Here is a 19,443-nt window from a genome sequence, read left to right as displayed (position 1 = left end):
TTTCTAAGAGGGCAGAACAAGAACAATCTAAGCTTATTCATTTATCTAGCCAAAATTTTCCTTAGTGGAGGCTAAAGTCAGTCCTTAAATGAAAAAGAACTGGCGGTTGCCAAAGCATCCTTCCACAAGATAAACTATACAACTGCACAGTATAGTTTAGACGTACTGTAAACCTACTTTTGCCCCACCTTGCATACTCTCTATATAGTATATGTATACTCCCTTTATTTTATATGTAACACATACAAAATATACACACACATATCTGTGTTTTGTGTGAAGGTTATTGAACTCTAAATTCAATATGATAGAAATTTCTTCCAAAAAATTTGAGTTTACATTTTAGAATTGCTTAGGATAAATCCATAGAGTTGGAAATCATTCATCTATCAATAATTTTAAAAATACCAGAATCATCTAGAGAAATGCACGTTCATGCAGCCTTCTGAGTTCTCTAGCAGATGAAGTATCAAATGTTGAGTGTGTGCCAACAGAAAAACTCACATCCATCTCCAAGTTCTGAACACTATGTAATAGGATCTATCTGAGCTTTGTGTAAGCAAGTGAATTATAATAAATCATATTTCCCCAACTCGTAATTAAAATCATTTGAGTTCAGTCGAATCCACCTAAGGAGGGTATATCTCCTATAAGACAAAGGAACAGATTAAAAGCCCTCAGGAGCTTTTGTTGGAAAGAATTACATCAGACTAGAGAATTTCCTTATTAGATTAAGAACAGGCATCTGAAAACATCAGCACTTGATCTTCTGTCCCTCCACCCTTCCCTCAAATCCTTCAGGTTTTTAATACTCCCAACACCTGTGGACAGAGATATGGAGAGAGAAAGAATTATGACAGAATTCTTTTGGGGACTATTCTTTTAGCTTACCTTAGCCTTTGTATGTTTGAGGTGACTCCCGAAAGCCGATAAATTCCATCCACAATGCCATGAGTCTCTATAAATTCTGCACAGCTCTTCAATACATATGGAACTATGTAAAGGCAAAGAAAAAACAATAAATATTAGATATAAGTCTGACTGTTCTTTACAGAAATCCTTTTAAAAATCCAGGTAACTTCAAAGAGAAATAGGTAGGGAACGCCTGTGAGCTAAAAGCGGAAAATAGTTACTTGTAATTGGTAGGTGATGTTCTTTTATATATTTTTTAAAAAAACATGGGTTGTGTTTTTTTTTAAAGTTCAGGAAACTAAACTTTAAGAGTTGGATTTTTAAAAATTTAAACACTTAAATTTTGAAACCAGCAGTGACCCTGGAAATCCCACAACTCAAGCTCCTCATTTCACTGCTTCTCCAAGGTGGTTTCCTGACCAGCAACATCAGCAGCTCCTGGGAACCGGTGGGGAATGCAAACCCCCCAGGCCTCATTCCAGACCCACTGGATCAGAAATTCTGGAGGTGGGGCCAGCAATCTGTGTTTTAAAAAGGCTTCCAAGTGACTGTTGTGTGATAAAATCAGAGAGCCAGTGCTTACTCTACACATGAAGAAACCAAGGTGTAGGTACTTCTACTTAGCTCACTCAGGATGACTTGCTGCTTATGAAAAGTAACATATGAGAAAATGCTTACGATTCAGTTGGTAAAGAAAAAAAACAAGACACAAAATCAATTATATATTGTGAATTCAGCTATATAATAAAAATATTGCAAAAAAAAAAAAAAAAAAAAAGACTGGAAGAATATCTGCCAGAATGTTAAAGGTGATTTAAGGTTAAAAAAGTTTTTGTTTTGTTTTTTAAGGTGAGAACCACCCCACCCCACCCCACCACCAAAAGTGGTCCATTCAATCAATGACTAGACTGAATAAGGACCAACATGGCCTCTTGAATTCCTGGCACTCCACACATTCTGTGCTCATACAGAAGAGTCTGGCTATGCTGTTCTCTTCTTGGGGTTGACCCTGATTGGCCCAGCTAGCTCAGTGACCCAGAATGACAGTCACAAGCCTTCCGGATGGCATGGAAAGAACAGAAGTTACTTGCCACTTTAGTCCTTGGTCAGAGCCACCTGAGGTCCCTCCCTGAGAGTTTTGTGGAAGGTGGGGTGGTACGGAACTACCCAAGTCTTGGGCACTAAAGTTTCCAGGCATAGAGGAGGTATGGGAACTCCGTGAACAAGTGCTTGAGATAGCAGTGTATTCACACTCCTAAAACATACCAAATCCATTAATGCCTTAGATTAGACAAATGCCAACCCAGTAATGTTAATGCACATCACCATGCCCGTGCAGTTCCTGTACATGGATAGACACCAGACTCCACATTCTTTCTGGATTCGCTATTGTGATACTTCCTAAACAACTGCCCCACCATTTCTTTCAACTATTGACTGTAATTTTAGGTGCTCAGTAAAATCCATCATATTTAAAGTGTTCTGCTCATCTCTCAAAGGCCGTGCACCCCCAGAACCATTCCCCTCCAGGACACATGGCATGTTTTGCCCCTGTCCATCAGGACTGGGACTGGGGAGCAGTTTCACAGTTCCCCCAGGTAGGAAGAGGGCAGGGAGTGGACTTGGGATTGGAAACACTGAGTCCAGAGACCACAGAGGTGGAACCACTCCCTGTGAGTGACTCCAGGGTGGGAGGGTGTTGTGGAGGAGGGGCTGTGAGAGTGTGAGGGGTCCAGAGTCTCTGTCTGGCTTCAGTCAGAAGAGCTATATTTTGACCTGTTTTATAAAATAGGGTTCCCAATTAGATTTTGTCTTCTGCACTTCTGCCAATAAATAAACAAGCAAGCACCTGACCGGAAGTGGCGTAGTGGATAGAGCATCAACCTGGAAGGCTGAGATCCCAGGTTTGAACCCCCAAAGTTGCTGGCTTGAGAGCAGGCTCCTTGACTTGAGCACGGGCTCATGGGCTTTGAGCATGGGGTTAGCCAGCTAGAGCACAGATAGAGCCTCCGCCATAAATTTACTCTGGCTTTCGTGTAGAGGCCCCAGAACCTCTCATTCAGGGTGCTGTTTAAACAGGGGGCAGTATTAAAACAACTCATGGAGAGAGATCATGGTCACAGTCCCTGAGGTGTGTTACTTTTCCTAGATTCTAGTCTCAGGCTGAGTTGGAAGGTGTAGGAATTCTCCATCCTACTCAGTAAATGAGAAAGGATCCAGTTCATCTCTGTTAATCACCGGGCCGCGGAGCCCAGAGCAGTGGCTGTCAGCCTGTGGTCCCCAGACCAGGCCCAGCAGCAGCACCCACCTCCAGGTGGTCCTGATGCACCCCAAAGGCGAAGAACCACCAGCCTAGACCAGAGCTTCTCATTCCTTAATGTACATACAAATTATTATACTAAGATCTTTTTCTTTTTTTTTTTTTTTTTTTTACAGAGACAGAGAGAGAATCAGAGAGAGGGATAGACAGGGACAGACAGACAGGAATGAAGAGAGATGAGAAGCATCAATCATCAGTTTTTCGTTGCGACACCTTAGTTGTTCAATTGCTCTCTCATATGTGCCTTGACTGGGGGGCTACAGCAGACTGAGTAACCCCTTGCTCGAGCCAGCGACCTTGGGCTCAAGCTGGTGAGCTTTTTGCTCAAACCAGATGAGCCCGCGCTCAAGCTGGCAACCTCAGGGTCTCTAACCTGGGTCCTCTGCATCCCAGTCCAATGCTCTATCCACTGCGCCACCGCCTGGTCAGGCACTAGGATTTTGTTAACATGCAAATTTTAATGGGGTGGGTGTCAAAAAGGTGCATTTCTAACAAAATCCCAGGTGGTTAGGGACACTGCCAATCTGCAACCCACACTTAGGGTAGCAGGGGTCTAAAGGTAATACTGGTGGGGGTGTTAGAGGAGCTACTAAGAGTTTATTTTAGTCAAATCTCAGAATTCTTTTGACTATTGTTTCTGGGGTCCAACCAAATTGGGAACACCCAGGACTCTGGACAGGGTAGAAGCTTGGTACAAAATAGCCGAGTAGACATAGCTGGAAAGAAGGCTTCCATTGTCGATCGGGCATGAGAGTGATGTTGGGGTTGGAGTCACAGAGCCAGTTCTGCGGGATTTATCATGGACCCAAAGAACTTTGTCTCCTCCCACAGAGGTACACACAGTTGCTGATTATGATATAATGTTATAACTTCTTTGAATTGTTTCACTGGTGGTTCTCTAAGTCCCTTTTCTGTTTTGTTTTGTTCTTCCTGGATCAGCGATTTTAAACGTTAAATTTTCATCTGAGCACACAATAAATGGTGAGGTGGTTACTGATGGAAAAGACAATCTTGCCTTTGATTTATGCTTTATTGTTTACAAACAATTTTTTTTTCTTCTTTTGCAAGTGAGAAGAGGGGAGATAGAGAGACAGACTTCCACATGTGCCCCGTTGGGGATCCACTTGGTGACCCCTGTCTGGGGCTGGTGCTCTGCCCATCTGGGGTTGTGCTTGCAACTGAGCTGATTTTAGCAGCTGACCTGGAGGCTCCAAGGAGCTATTATTCTCAGTGCCTGGGACCAATGGGATCGAACCAATCGAGCCATGGCTGCAGGAGGAGAGGGGAAGAGAGAGAGGGAGAGAGAGAGTGAGAGAGAGAGAGAGAGAGAGAGGTGAAGAAGCAGATGGTCACTTCTGCTGTGTGCCCTGACCAGGAATCAAACCTGGTACATCCACATGTTGGGCTGACATTTGACCACTGAGCCAACTGGCCAGAGCCTGTTTACAAACATTTTAAAGTCCTTTGTCTCATTTGATCCAACCTGGTCAACTAAAAGACATTTTATACTTATAAATGTTGTGGGGCATGTCTTTCCTCAGCTCCTAATCTCTTCAAGGGTTTAGCACAGAAAAGGCCAGCAGCCCAACCATTTCTCTGAGCGCCCCTGGCAGTGACATTCGCTACTCTACCCCACAGCATCAATGAGTTGATGCTTTTCATCTCTTTTCCTTCATGCCTCTGTTTCTCTCATGCAAAAAAAAAAAAAGTAAGGAAACTTTTATGAACTGATACAGAGTGGTTTCTGAAATACAATATTAAGCAAAATAATAAGGTGAAGACCAGAATAATGTTATGCTAGCATCTTTTTTTTAAAAAAAGAGAGAATAAAAAATTAGATAAAAAATTCACTGGTAGCCTGACCAGGCAGTAGCATAGTGGATACAGCATTGGCCTGGGATGCTGAGGACCCAAGTTCGAAACCCCGAGGTCGCCAGCTTGAGCATGGAGTTGCCGGCCTGAGTGAGGGATCATAGACATGACCCCGTGGGCAGTAGCTTGAAAGTCAAGGTCGTTGGTTTGAGTTCAAGGTCGCTGGCTTGAGCAAGGGGTCACTGGCTCAGCTGGAGCCCTCAGGTCAAGGCACATATGAGAAAGCAATCAATGAACAACTAAGGTGCCACAAGTATGAGTTCATGCTTTTCATCTCTCTCCCCGTCTGTTTCTGTCTGTCTGTCTCTCTCTCTCTAAAAAACAAACAAACAAACAAACAATAAACAATTCACTTGTATATGTGTTAAAAATATGTGGAGAGATATATAAAAATGAAATAACTTTAGTTGTTTATAGGAAATGGAACTGAGGGGCTGGGGCTAGGGTTATGAGTAAAAACAAGGTTCTATGTTCTTTTGCAGTTTTGAATTTTGAACAATAAGAACATATTACCTTTTTAAAATGTTTTTCATAAAAAATTCAATCAAACAAATATATTTTGCAGGCCTACTCTTACCCAGCACGAGGTGCCACGTGCTGCCTGTACCTAGGCCATCTCCATGACTAAGTTGTGAGCTCCTTGGGGACACTGAGGGCAGTACTGTACCTCATTATACATTGAAGTGCTTTTCTGAACAAGAGATGAGTCATTTTTCTCCAGATGGGTTTTTTGTGCTTCATTGTTATGTGGGTCCCCAAAGAAAAAAACACTTATGTGTCAGGCACTGAATTAGGTTCCATTTTTTTTGGTCTCCTTTTAACAGTATTCTCCATTCTATAGCCAATTCATAAAATAAGTAAAATTCTCCGTTTTGAAAATGTGAAAGCTGATTCTCAGAGTTGTTACGTAAGTTGCCCAACATCACGCAGCCGGTTAAGAGTTTGGATCCAAACTCAGGTTTGGCAGACTCTAAAGCTCGAGGCTTTTCCATGGCACCACAGCTGAGGAGGAACAGAAGAAGTGCCAAGCTCCACCTACCTGACCGAAACCCTCTGCATCAGGAGAGCAGCTCCACCAGTAGAAGGCCAAGTATGGAGACACCATTTGAGGGGAACTGTTTCCCTGCCCTTGACTACCCAAATGCCTGAAATTTTATCACTGCAGGCCCTGCTTTATGGTGGTGATGGCTACCATCTATTATTAAATTCCTTTTGAAAAAGTTACAAAAGCAACATGTTGATGTAAAAAAATGAAAAATAAATCCTGATTTCAAACTATACTAGAAAGCTATAGAAATCAAAGCAATATGGTACTGTTATGAAAACAGACAAATAGATCAATGAAACAGAATTGAGAGCCTAGAAATAAGTCCACATATATACAATCAACTAATATTCTGCAAGGGAGTCAGGAAAACTCAATGGACAAAAGACAGACTCTTCAATAAATAGTGCTCAAAATATTGAATGTAAAGGATGAAACTAGATCCCTATTTTACACCATTTATACAAATTGACTCGAGCCTGACCAGGTGGTTACACAGTGGACAGAGCATTGGCCTGGGATGCTGAGGATCCAGGTTTGAAACCTCAAGGTTGCCAATCTGAGCACGGGCTCAGCAGCTCGAGCATGGGGGCGCTGGCTTGAGCGTGGGATCATAGACATGATCCCATGGTCAATGGCTGAAACCCAAACCCAAAGTCACTGGCTTGAGCAAGGAGGTCTCTGTCTCGGCTGGAGCCATCTAGTCAAGGCACACATGAGAAAGCAATCAATGAACAACTAAATGTTTTTCATCTCTCTCCCTTCTTGTCTGTCTCTATCTCACTAAAATAAATAAATAAATAATGAGTTGAAATAGATTAAAGCCTTAACTGTAAAGCCTGAAACCATAAACTCTTGAAGAAAACACAGAAGAAAAGATCTTTGACATCAGCCTTGGTGGTGCTGTTTCAGATATGACACCTAAAGCATAAGCAACAAAATAAAAAATAAACACGTGGGACTGTATCAAACCACAAAGCTTCAGGACAGCATGAGAAACAATCAAGCAAGTGAAGAGGCAGCCTATAGAATGGAAAAAATGTTTGCAAATCATGTATCTGATAAGGGGTTGATATCTAAAATATATTAAGAATGCATACAACTCAGGAGTAGAAAAACAAATGATCCAACTTAAAAATGGGCAGAAAATATAGAAAAGGCCAAAAGGTACATGAAAAGCTGCTCAACATCATACTCACTAGGGAGATAACAACCACAGTGCAATATTACTTCAGGCCCGTTAGAATGTCCATGATCAAAAAGACAAGAGTTAACAATTGCTGGTATGAACGTGGAGAAAAAAGAACTCTTATGCACTGATTCTGGGATTATAAATTGGTGCAGCCACTATGGAAAATGATATGGAGGATCCTCAAAAATTAAAAAAAGAACTATCATATGATCCATCAATTCCACTTCTGGGAATATATCCAAAGGAAAAAAAAACACTAACTCAAAAGGATATCTACACTGTTCCCCAACCCTCCTCTGCCTTGGTCATAGCAGCATTATTTACAACAGCCAAACATGGAAACAACCTAAGTGTCCATCAACAGATAGATAGATAAAGAAGTTGTGGTATATATATACACACACCATTAAAAAATAAGGAAATTCTGGCCCTGGCCAGTTGGCTCAGCGGTAGAGCGTCGGCCTGGCGTGCGGGGGACCCGGGTTTGATTCCCGGCCAGGGCACATAGGAGAGGCGCCCATTTGCTTCTCCACCCCCCACCCCCTCCTTCCTCTCTGTCTCTCTCTTCCCCTCCCACAGCCAAGGCTCCATTGGAGCAAAGATGGCCCGGGCGCTGGGGATGGCTCCTTGGCCTCTGCCCCAGGCGCTAGAGTGGCTCTGGTCGCGGCAGAGCAACGCCCTGGAGGGGCAGAGCATCGCCCCCTGGTGGGCGTGCCGGGTGGATCCCGGTCGGGCGCATGCGGGAGTCTGTCTGACTGTCTCTCCCCGTTTCCAGCTTCAGAAAAATACAAAAAAAAAAAGAAGAAAAAAAAAAGGAAATTCTGTCACTTGGTACAACATAGATGGACTTAGTATCATGCTAAGTGAAATAAGTCAGAGAAAGACAAACATCATACGATCTCACATATATGTGGAATCTACAAACAAACAAGCAAAACCATAGAACAAACTCATAGAAAAAGAGATCAGACTTGTGGTTTTGTGGTTACCAGAGGAAGGGGATAGAGAAGGGGGAATTGGAGAAAGGCGAGCGAAAAGGTACAACTTCCAAAGTACAAGATAAATAAGTACTAGGGATATAATGTACACAGCATGATGTCTGTAGTTCAAACAGTTGTATGATATATATAAAAGTTCTCAATTCTAAGAGTTATCATCACACACACAAAAAATTTTTTAGGTGGTGGTGGGGGATAGTGAGTCAGACTCTTGCATGTGCTTTGACCGGGATCCACCAATGCTTGAGTACCAAGCTATCTTTAGCACCTGAGGCTGATGCGCTCCAACAGAGCTATCCTCAGCGCCCAGGGCCACACTCAAACCTATCTAGCCACTGGCTGCAACAGGGGAAGAGGGAGCGAAGGGGTGGGGAGAAGCAGATGGTTGCTTCTCTTGTGTGCCCTGACCGAGAATTGAACCTGGGATATCCATATGCTGGGCCCATGCTCTAACCACTGAGCAACTGGCCAGGGCCAAAAGATTTTTTTTTAATTTTGATTTTTTAAATTGTATCTGAATGAATTAATGGATGTTAACTAAACTTAGTGTAGTAATCATTTCACAATATATATAAGTCAAACCATTATTCTGTATACCTTAAACTTACACAGTGATACATCTCAATAGAACTAGAAAATTTTTTTAAAAGATTAATAAATGAAAAAGATACACAAATATAAAAAGTATAGAGTGTCTGTCTCTGTTTTACTCCACCCTTTCCAATATCTTAAACGATAAAAAAATGATATGTAGTGAAATGTTAATAGTAGTTACCTCTAGGTGGTAAAAAATAAATTATTTTTGCTTTTCTGATTTTATTTTTTGTAACGAGGATGTGGTACAAATAATTTTTTAAAGAAAGAAATAGGTTTTTGAAAAACAAGTTTCATTAAAGAAGCTAGAGGGCTTTCTGAAGTCAGTGAGGCAATTTCTGTTTACCCTGTTGAGGTAATTACTCCTTGTTAAACAGAAGTATTTGCCTAACCTGTTGGCCTGGTGTGGCCAAGGACTAGCTCTGTTCTGCTGTTGGGCGAGGCTCCTGGCGGCAGATCACATCCTGCGGTCCCCTCCCCTCATCACTTTCAGGGTCTCAGATGCCAAGTCTCTCAGCTCTTTCCTGTAGAAGTGGCCGGGTCTCCCCTCTGGTCCATGCCCTAACTCATCCCAGTGGGGCCCTTAGGTCTCTGTTAGCAATACCCTCCACCCCTTTTCCCAATGACAAAGATTCTCCTTCTTCCAAAGCCGATGTATTGAGGACCCATCTAGCCCAAGGGACAAAAAGGTAAACAAGATCTTTGTCCTGGAAAAGCCAAGAAGGGAATGGACTGTGTTGATCCCTGAGCGCTACCCTTTCCTCCATTCTTCGTAACTAATGCGATCCTCACAACCACCTTACGAGAGAAGTATTTATCCTTTCATTATAAAGGAAGAAACTGAAGCTCAGTGATATGAAGTAACTTGGCCAATATGAAAATATCAAGCCAACTATGTGAAGGGCCCTAGAGAGGCACTAAAACCGTGGTAGCAGTTCTAAAGAGATTTCCACAGTGGAGGAGGTCAGGCAAGGAACCCCGTTCATTCACAGAGAGACAACTAACTGTATGAGGGGGCACAATGGTGGACGGTGCTGAGAAAGGACCCTCACCTTGGTTTATCAGGGATAAACCAAGGTGATGCAATAAGAACTCTGACAGGGTTTGCAGGGGTGATTTCAGATGCCATCAGGTGATGTGATATGATCCAGTGAGATGCAACACATACTACAAAATAAGCTGACCTCTTGGTTAAGCACCTGGCATATTAATCAAGTACTTAGTCAATGTTCCCGACTTTCTGGTGAGGACGAGCCAGGCAATGGTATAAACACGGAGAGAAAGCAAGAAATGGAGTGAATTCTAGGAATGTTGACTAGACCAGTTTGGGGGAAGAAAAACATTTGTTTGGGTAAATTGGGGTTGTTTTTAAAGATGGCCTGGGAAGATTTTGTCTTATCTTGATCTTCACAGTCAGACAAATCTTTTCAACCACTACCTTGACGATAGGACCTTCTACTCCAAAGCATTCGGTGGTTCCCCAGGGCCTGTAGGATAATGTCCCGTCCAGGCAGCTCTAGGACGAGGCCTTCAGCTGCCTCATCACAGCTAACCCTGGAGTTCTTCCCTTTCATGGACTAGCTATTCGAGAAAGGTAGGTGGGGGAGAAAGGATAACATGAGGGAAAAGACTGACCACAAACATATCACTCCAAAAAGAAAAAAGATGGTGCTTGAGGTTGAAAGGGAAGTAAAAAGGCTCACTCTTTTCTGGCTGCTGCCTGACATTTCTTTAAGAAAGGTAGTGCCTTGCCTGACCTGTGGTGGCGCAGTGGTTAAAGCGTCGACCTAGAAATGCTGAGGTCGCCGGTTCAAAACCCTGGGCTTGCCTGGTCAAGGCACATATGGGAGTTGATGCTTCCAGCTCCTCCCCCCCCTTCTCTCTCTCTCTCTGTCTCTCCTCTCTCTCTCTCTCTCTCTCTCTCTCTCTCTGTCTCTCCCTCTCCTCTCTAAAGTGAATAAATTTAAAAAAAAGATTAAAAAAAAGAAAGGTAGTGCCTTTCTGACTCCGAGATAAGAGGCTGGTTGAAGGTGGTGAACTATCTGGGAGCACATCACCAATGAGTTAATGAGCAGGTGCAAACGGCCTAGGAGGGACGGCACAGGCCCGTTAGGGAGGGAGGTGATCGGCACAGGCCCGTTAGGGAGGGAGGTGATTGTGGCCTTGAGGAAGGGTGGTGCTGCTGTAGAGAAAAAGGGCGGGTGTGATGAAACTTCAAACTTAGAAAACCAACCTCCCAGGAGCCCCCATGAGGCCTTGGGCTTAGAGCTGGCCCTGTTCACCTTGTACAAAAGAAACGTGCAGAAGGATTTTGTCCTGTTGCAGAAAACGTTGGCTGCTATGCTTTGCATCATGTATAAAAGCTTTTTTTTTTTTTTGGCTCATCCTTCCTACTGTCTGACTCTGTTCTCAAGGGGTTTGTGGGGCAGACATCACTCACTCCCTGGGACTGCGCACGGAAGACGGAAAGATCTCTGTCATCCCCCAGCATACTCCCAGCCCAGCTAGTGAGCAGCAACTTCCGCTCCATCACCAACAAATCACTTAGATCCTCAATTTAACTGTATAGAGACCCCAGTCAGGTGATCAAGACTTTATTTCCTGGACTAGCAGCCCACTCTTTGTCACCACCTGCTCCTTGGGATGGCACAGGTGGAGTCTCTTCCTTGGTGACGGATGAAGAGGATGCCCACATAAGCCTCCGGAGAGGGTGCCGCCTGAGAAGGGACAGGAGCTGAGTAGGTTAAGGAGAAGTCAACAGGGAACATAAACCTGCTTCTTAAATTATATGCTCCACTAACACCAATCATTTTAAGAACGAGGGCAATGTAAGTTTTTTCCTTGTCTGAGGTATCCAGGTCACCCATTTCTTTCTTTCCGTTTTTTTTTTTGTTTTTTTTTTTCTGCATGCCTAGTGGGTGATCATGGGATGCTCTAACTAAATGCCATGTGGCATCCCATGCTTACCAGATGTAAAGCCAGGAGCCAAGGCCAGGGCCAGTATCACAGCAGCCCAGCCCATGCAGGTTCGCATTGGATTCAGACAGTTGGTAAAGAAACAGCGGAACCAAAAACTGATGGGCCATAGTCTTTAATTCTAGCTTGCACTCGGCGGGCAAGTAAAAACACACACTGGGCTCCAAAACCCAATCACATTCAGTGCTCACAAAGCCACTGACTTATCCGAGTTTCCTAGAATCAAAGGTTTCTAGCTCACCAGACTTATTCTCCTCTGTTCCCCATCTCCTTCCTTATCCCAAATGCAAACTCTACACAAACTGGCATCTCATTCAGCACTCCACCATCTTGGCTGCTTCTCCTGGCCTCCTCCACGTGGCCTTTCTCTGCTCTCCTCTGCTCTCTCTTCTAATGATAATCTCAGGAACCAAGAGGGCAAACTCTCGTTCCGCCCCCATTTTATATTGTAGCTTCACAACCTCTAATCCAATATACAAAATAGGGAAGTCTCCAATACAAAGTCACTTTCTGAGGCATGATTGGATTGTACCACCCCACATCAAAAAGGGTAGGAAAGGCTTAATCCCAAAACCAAGCCCCAGGCTACAATGATCCTGCCTGCCCCCAACACACATTAATATCACCTGGGCGACGGCATCTTTAACAAAGTGAGCATAATACATTTTATCCGCCCAACGCCAGACATGATTTCATTTAATTCTCAGTAACTCTGATGTGTAGGAGTTACTATTCCTATTTTGTAGATGGAAAACTAAGATTTGGTGTGGTTCGATGATTTGTCCGCAGCCAAACAGCTAATGGCAGGGCTGGGGTGCAATTATGAGTCTATCTAAATCCCCAAATCATGCACGTTTCCAGAACATTTTATAAACAAAACCTCCACACTATGGAAACAGGCACACATGAGGCCTGGGGAAGACCAGAAAGCAGAGGTGATTTCATGTCTAAGAGCAACCTGATGAAGGAGAAGAACTTAAGTAAAAAAAATTAAGAAACCTGGGTTCTAGTCCTGACCTCCAAGCAGTGGTGGGATTCAGCTGGTTTGCATTGGTTCAGCAGAACCAATACCTAATTTTTTTTCTTTCTTTTTCTTTTTTTTTTAGTGAGAGGAGGGGAGACAGAGACCGACTCCCACATGCACCCCACTGGGATCCACTCACCACGCTCACTACTGGGCGATGCTCTGCCTATCTGGGGCATTGTTCCATTGCTCAGCAACGTAGCTTTTCTTAGCACCTGAGGCCATCCTCAGTGCCCAGGACCAACTTGATTGAACCATGGCTACAGGAAGAGAGGGAGAGAGAGAAAAAGAAAGAGAGAGAGAGAGAAGAGAGAGTGGAGGGGTGGAGAAGCTGATGGGCCCTTCTCCTGTGTGCCCTGATGGTAATTGAACCTGGGACATCCACACGCTGGGCTGATGCTCTACCACTGAGCCAACCGTTCAAGGCCAATCCCCAACTTTTTGTTAAGTTCAGCGAACTGGTTGTTAAAATGGCTCTTGTAATCAGGGTTCTCTCTCTAAGGTGGGCATCTGGGCAGCGCTCAATGTGGAAATCACAGATTTACATTCCTTACTCTTTTTTAACGTTCATCTGTGCAACAGCGTATTCTAAGCGCCCGTAGTAATGTTCATTCCGTCCACAGGTGAAAAAAATAGCAAGTGAGGATGCCAATCGAGAAGCAATATGGAAATATCTTAAATAACAGTTTTATTGTTTTTTGTCAGGTATTTAATATTTTAAAACTTTTTTATAACATAACCTACTTTTGTGTACCTCTTTTATTGTTCTTATTTTAGTATTAAATGCATGAAATAATAAACTACCTCTCGGTATATTGTTTTTTTATACTTAAAACGGTCATGAGGGCAGAGAATCGGCTGTTAAATTATTTGAATCCCACCACTGCCTTCAAGGTACTAGATTTCAGATTTCTGAGAAGAGCAACTGTTCCCTTCAAGTTCCCCAGGCATCTCCCAGGTAGAGGTGCTCTCTACATATCCAGTTAAAGCAACATGTCCTCCAGCACAAACGAGCCCACTCCCAGTCTCAGAGTTTCCTGTGCCCGCCCCAGGAGCGGGTCTAGGTGATCGCTACTGTTTCTTCAGACCTCTCATCCGAAGCCCTGTGAACCCCCAGGGTGAAACTGGGGAAGAGGAGCTGGGCTAGAAGTTGGGAGAGCAGATCACACTTCTTCCTGCGATGTTCGGGTCCTCACTCCTACTCGTTCTGGTTTATATCCAGGTTTTTCTAGGTCAAAACCTTAGCATTATTTTTTTGTCTATTCATTTCATTTTTCTCACTTGTATTGTGACTTCCCAACTCGCCCCAACCATCTAAATGAAAATTTGTGTGAAATAAGTACAAACTTCCATCTCAGAAAGTGTATACATATCTTCTTTGGTATGGCTGGACTCCTGCTAACCCCAATGCTATTTTTATTACTATGGAGGCTGCCGTCCTCCAGGGACTTAGCTCTAAATGGTGCCGAGTTCATCTGAAGGTCCCCCTGACTGATGTGACTGTGCCCTGAGAGCAAGAACTACCTCCTCTTGCTTATTGTACCTTCTGGTTTCCCAGGGGGCTCAGCTTCCTAATGGTTTCCAGACCTATGGCACCATGGGTTCTTTTTCACTTCTACCCGTTTTTTTAAAAAAATCAATTTAGCTGCTGAAAGATGAGGAGCATTAGAAAAAACAAGCACCGGTGGCCGACGAGGTCCACATGAAGAAGGGCCAGGTAGTGCTTATCAGCTCCTCCTGCACTGCCCCCCTCCCAGCACCCTTTCATTTCCTGCCCAATATTCCCAAGCCACGGGCAGCCATTGTTTCCAGACCGCTTTGCTTGGAAGCCTGGGTACCCTGGCCGCCCAGAGCTTCCTGTTGTTACAAGGCCTCTCTTTCCTGCTGAAAACAACGGCACTTCCCTGCTGTATGTAACCCTTTTGGGGTAACTCATTTCTTCCATAGACTCGTTCAGTGCTTGCAAATGCTGGGTGCTCATTAACATTATTTTATTTAACTTTTTTTCCCCCTTATTATATAAGTACTACAAGTAGGAAAAAAAAATTAAATACAGATGAGCAAAATTTAAAAAAACAACAACCAAAACCCCACAAAATCTCATCCCCTCTATTAGCACTTGAGACCTCTTTGGTGTTCATGCATTATGACTATGCATCTACGTCCAAGCATTTAACCATGGGACCCAGGGCTTAAGGAGATGACCACACCCAATGGTTGAGATGGAGACAGGGAGGCCTGCCTGGAAACCGGGCTCCTGCCGGTTCTTCTGTACGTTGGTGGGCAAAAAAAGGCTCTCAACAGCTTAAGAGGAGTGCAGCCTCCAGGAGATTCTCCTTCAAGTTCTGGGGATGCCCTTGGAGAAACATTGAAGGCTATCCTCTTTAAAAAATTTCTTGAAAGAATCTGAGAGGAGCCCATGGAGAAATTGAACATGAAGGAGTCGGGGACGTGACAGAGCAATGACATTGTGGGTATGTTTAGGACTCAGTCTGTCTCCCTGACAGCTGCCAAATCAGCTTTAAACACAAATCTGTGTTTGCCTCTAGTGTAGACCACGGCCCTTAAAAGAGCAGGCTGGGTTCTTTGTGACACTCCTCCAACACTACCTCTCCAGTCCCATCAAATTCCCCACAGTTCCCCAGAGACCACCTCTCCGGCCTTTGCATTCTCCTTCTTCTGACTGCAACATACCCCCTTACTCCCCTCACTCCTTTGTCCTTCGGAACCCAGCTGAGAGAAGTCTTCTCTGTAGCCTTTCCTGTAACAAATACAATAAACTGCCAAAAACAGGTCACAAAACTCTGCTGTGTTGTCGAGAATTCTGGACACTATTTTATTATTTTTTTTTTATTTTTTTTTTTTAGCAAGAGTGAGAGAGATGGAGAGATGGAGAGAGAGAGAGAGAGAGAGAGAGAGAGAGAGGAACAGAAAAGAAGAGGTAGAGATGAGAAGCATCAACTCATAGTTGTGGCACCTTAGTTGTTCATTGATAGCTTTCTCATATGTGTCTTTTTATTCATTTTTAGAGAGGAGAGAGAGAGAGAGACAGAGAGATAGAAGGGGGGAGGAGCTGGAAGCATCAACTCCCATATGTGCCTTGACCAGACAAGCCCAGGGTTTTGAACCGGCGACCTCAGCACTTCCAGGTCGACGCTTTATCCACTGCGCCACCACAGGTCACTCATATGTGTCTTGATGGGGTGGGGTGTCCTCCAGCGGAGCCAGCGACCCCTTGCTCAAGCTGGAAACCTTTGGGCTCACGTCAGCGACCATGGGTCATGTCTATGATCCCACACTCAAGCCAGCAACCCTGTGCTGAAGCCCACGCTCAAGCTGGTGACCTCAGGGTTTCAAACCTGGGTCCTCAGTGTCCCAGGCGGATGCTCTAACCATCGCACTACTACCTTGTCAGGCTGGACGCTATTTTATGATGTAAATCAAGATATCCTAATTTTTATGAGTTTCTGTTTTGTGGCCCCAGGGAACATAGTTGTGGGATACAGTGTAGCATATTTTGAAGACTAACACTCCCTCTGTCCCAACTTTCTCTTGGACCCTTGGACAACAAAAAGATACACTCCTGCCGAGACTGCACCTTTACCTTTATAGGTAATTGATCCTTCCATAAAATCAGGCAAAACTTAATAGCAATCTGTGGTTAAAACAGTAAGAAATGATAAGATTCAAGCTTTTATCCTGAAATTTTGCAGCCCCCAAATTACTTAGTATTCTTTGAAATGACTCCTACAAAAAAACCCAGCACTGTTCAGAGGCAGCTATTACAAATACCGGCACCTGTTTTCTTCTCTACTCACACACAGCTGTTACACCCTTGCTCTCAGTGTTGCCTTCAGACGTAATTTTCAGCAGATACCTTTAGAATTAAGCCTCAGTGACAGAGATGCACAAAGGATTACTGTCAAGTTTCTGGGCACCTCTTTAGAGGAGGAGGAAGTCATAAATACTATATAAAGGATGTAGGAAACTAGTAAAGAAATGTTTGCTTACCACTCAGACACATTTAGTTCTAGAGTTAGAGGAGCTGGATACCAAACAGATCTCTTTCATTTCTAACTTTTATTCTTCTCACCCTTTCCTAAGCAGTTTCAGAATTGGAATTTTCTGCCTGACCAGGCGGTGGTGCAGTGGATAGAACATCCGCTTGAGATGCAGAGAACTTGGGTTCAAAACAGCAAGGTCGCCAGCTTGAGTGCGGGTTCATCCGGCTTAAGCGCAGGCTCACCAGCTTGAGTGTGGGGTCACTGGCTTGAGCTGGAACCCCCGGTCAAGGCACATATGAGAAAGCAATTAATGAACAACTAAGGTGCTGCAATGAAGAATTGATGCTTCTCATCTCTCTCCCTTCCTGTCTGTCGGTATCTGTCCCTCTCTCTGTTTCTCTTGCTTAAAAACAAAACAAACAAACAAAAAAGAATTAGAATTTTCTGCTGTTTGCAGTAGAAAATGTCATCAGTCATATGGTGCCAGTTGGGAATTGGAAAGACCAGGGGAACATATATGATTGTAACTGAAAAATAAATTTTTTTTTAAAGAAAATGTCAGCAGTCAGATTCGATCCAAGGGTTAGGCAGGCACGGGAGCTTTTAATGGTAAGGCTCAGGTTCTGATCTCTTTTCTTGGGTACATGGAAGGGGTCAGAATGCTTCTGGTGAGCTCTGGACACCAGAGGCCGACAGTCCATTCTGTGAGCAATAGTCTCAGAGAGGCTCTGAATGAAGACTGAGTCTCTACTCAAGCTTGCACCCAAGGAGGCCACTGCTAAGTTTCCATGAAGGAAATGATGGCAAGAAATTGGTGTTCTCAAAGGTCTGCCATGATCAGTTACAGTTAGAAGAAACTAGATACATAGACACTAGTTTCCAGGTGCTGTGTGACTCACCTCCAGTCTCTTTCTCTGAGAAACCATCCAAGGGACTACTTGTTACACAGTCTTAGAGCAACCGGTACACAATTTATACTTAATTGAGTGGGTTTTGTTTTGTTTTTAAACATCTGCTTTCTTCTATCCTGCGAACTCCATGTGGAGCTACGTCTATCTTACTCAACTATGTGACACCACCCATGACCTCAGCCACTGGTCTAGTAACGGTCCGTGCCTCCAACAGCATCTTGAACAAGGCAGAGTGCACACAGGGATGAAAGTGTGAAAGGACAGGCCAGGCTATAAACTCTCCATGTAGGATGTGACAAAGTGACACTGTTTTAGCAAGGGCCAGATTAGACACAAAGTACCCCTATGTCTCCAATGCTATTTCCCTTCCCAAGTGTATAAATATGTATTTTCTCCTTTCCATCACCCATTCTCACTCCTAAACATCTACTCCATACTCTGTTTCTACTCGTCACTGGTTGGTCAACCAGAATCCTGGAATTCTGGAATGTCAGAGTTGGAAGGGACCTTAAGATCAGCTGTTGGCCCTGGTTGGTGGCTCAGTGGGTAGAGGGTCGGCCTGGCATATGGATGTCCCTGGTTCAGTTCCTGGTCAGGGCACACAGGAGAAGCAGCCATCTGCTTCTCCCCCTGCCCTGCCCTTGCTGTCCCTCTTCCCCTCCAGCAGCCAGTGGCTCAATTGATTTGAGCCTAGCTCTGGGTGCTGAGGATAGCTCCATTGTTGCACATCAGCCTCAGGTGGTAAATATAGCTTGGTACTAGAACATCAGTCCCTGATGGGGTTGCTAGGTGGATCCTGGTTGGGGTGCATGCAGGACCCTGCCTCACTATCTCCCCTCCTCTTACCTCAAAAAAAAAAGAAGAAAAAAAAAAAAGAAGCCCTGCAGGTTGGCTCAGGGTAAAGTGTTGACCCAGCATGTGGATGTCCTAGGTTTGGTTCCTAGTCAGGGCACACTGGAGAAGTGACTATTTGCTTCTCCATCCCTCCCCTTCTCCCTTTTCTCTATATTTCTCTTCTCCTCCTGCAACTGTGGTTTGGTTGGAGCAAGTTGGCCCCAGGCACCAAGGATGGCTCCATGGCCTGCCTCAGGCACTAAAATAGCTCAGTTGCCAAGCAACAGGTCAACAGCCCCAGATGGGCAGAGCATTGCCTGGTAGAGGGTTTGCCATGGTCCTGGTCAGGGAGAATGTGGGAGACTGTCTCTCTGCTTCCCTGCTTTTCACTAAGAAAAAAAAGAAAAAGATCAGCTGTTGAATCTGCTTGATTCAATGCCAAGAAACTGAGGCTGCAGGAAGTTTGGGCACTTATCCAAGGTCACCAGCTACACAGTGGAAAAGCCCTGGAGTTGGAGAAGACTAAGGAGAGTGGAGTGGAGTGTTGAAATTGATTAGGATTTATTTTCTTCCCATTTTTTTTTTTTGTGTGTGTGACAGAGACAGAGAGAGGGACAGATAAGGACAAAAAGACAGGAAGAAAGAGAGATAAGAAGCATCAATTTTTCATTGCAGCACCTTAGTTGTTCATTGATTGCATTCTCATATGTGCCTTGACCGAGGGACTACAGCAGAGCAAGTAACCCCTTGCTCAAGCCAGC

General features: G+C 44.2%; 1 protein-coding gene across 1 annotated transcript in view; it reads right to left on the bottom strand.

The window, feature by feature from the left end:
• ARHGAP31 (Rho GTPase activating protein 31) overlaps positions 1-19,443 on the bottom strand; it is a 117,986-nt gene that overhangs the window by 49,302 nt on the left and 49,241 nt on the right. The window contains exon 2 of the mRNA XM_066347772.1: positions 892-994. Within this exon, the coding sequence (XP_066203869.1) occupies positions 892-994 (103 nt within the window). The remainder of the gene's footprint in view (positions 1-891; positions 995-19,443) is intronic.

This window comes from Saccopteryx leptura, chromosome 8 (genome assembly GCF_036850995.1).
Source record: "Saccopteryx leptura isolate mSacLep1 chromosome 8, mSacLep1_pri_phased_curated, whole genome shotgun sequence".
Lineage (NCBI taxonomy): Eukaryota > Metazoa > Chordata > Mammalia > Chiroptera > Emballonuridae > Saccopteryx > Saccopteryx leptura.
The sequence above is the reverse complement of the archived record's forward strand: the minus strand, read 5'-3'. Positions and strand labels throughout refer to the sequence as shown.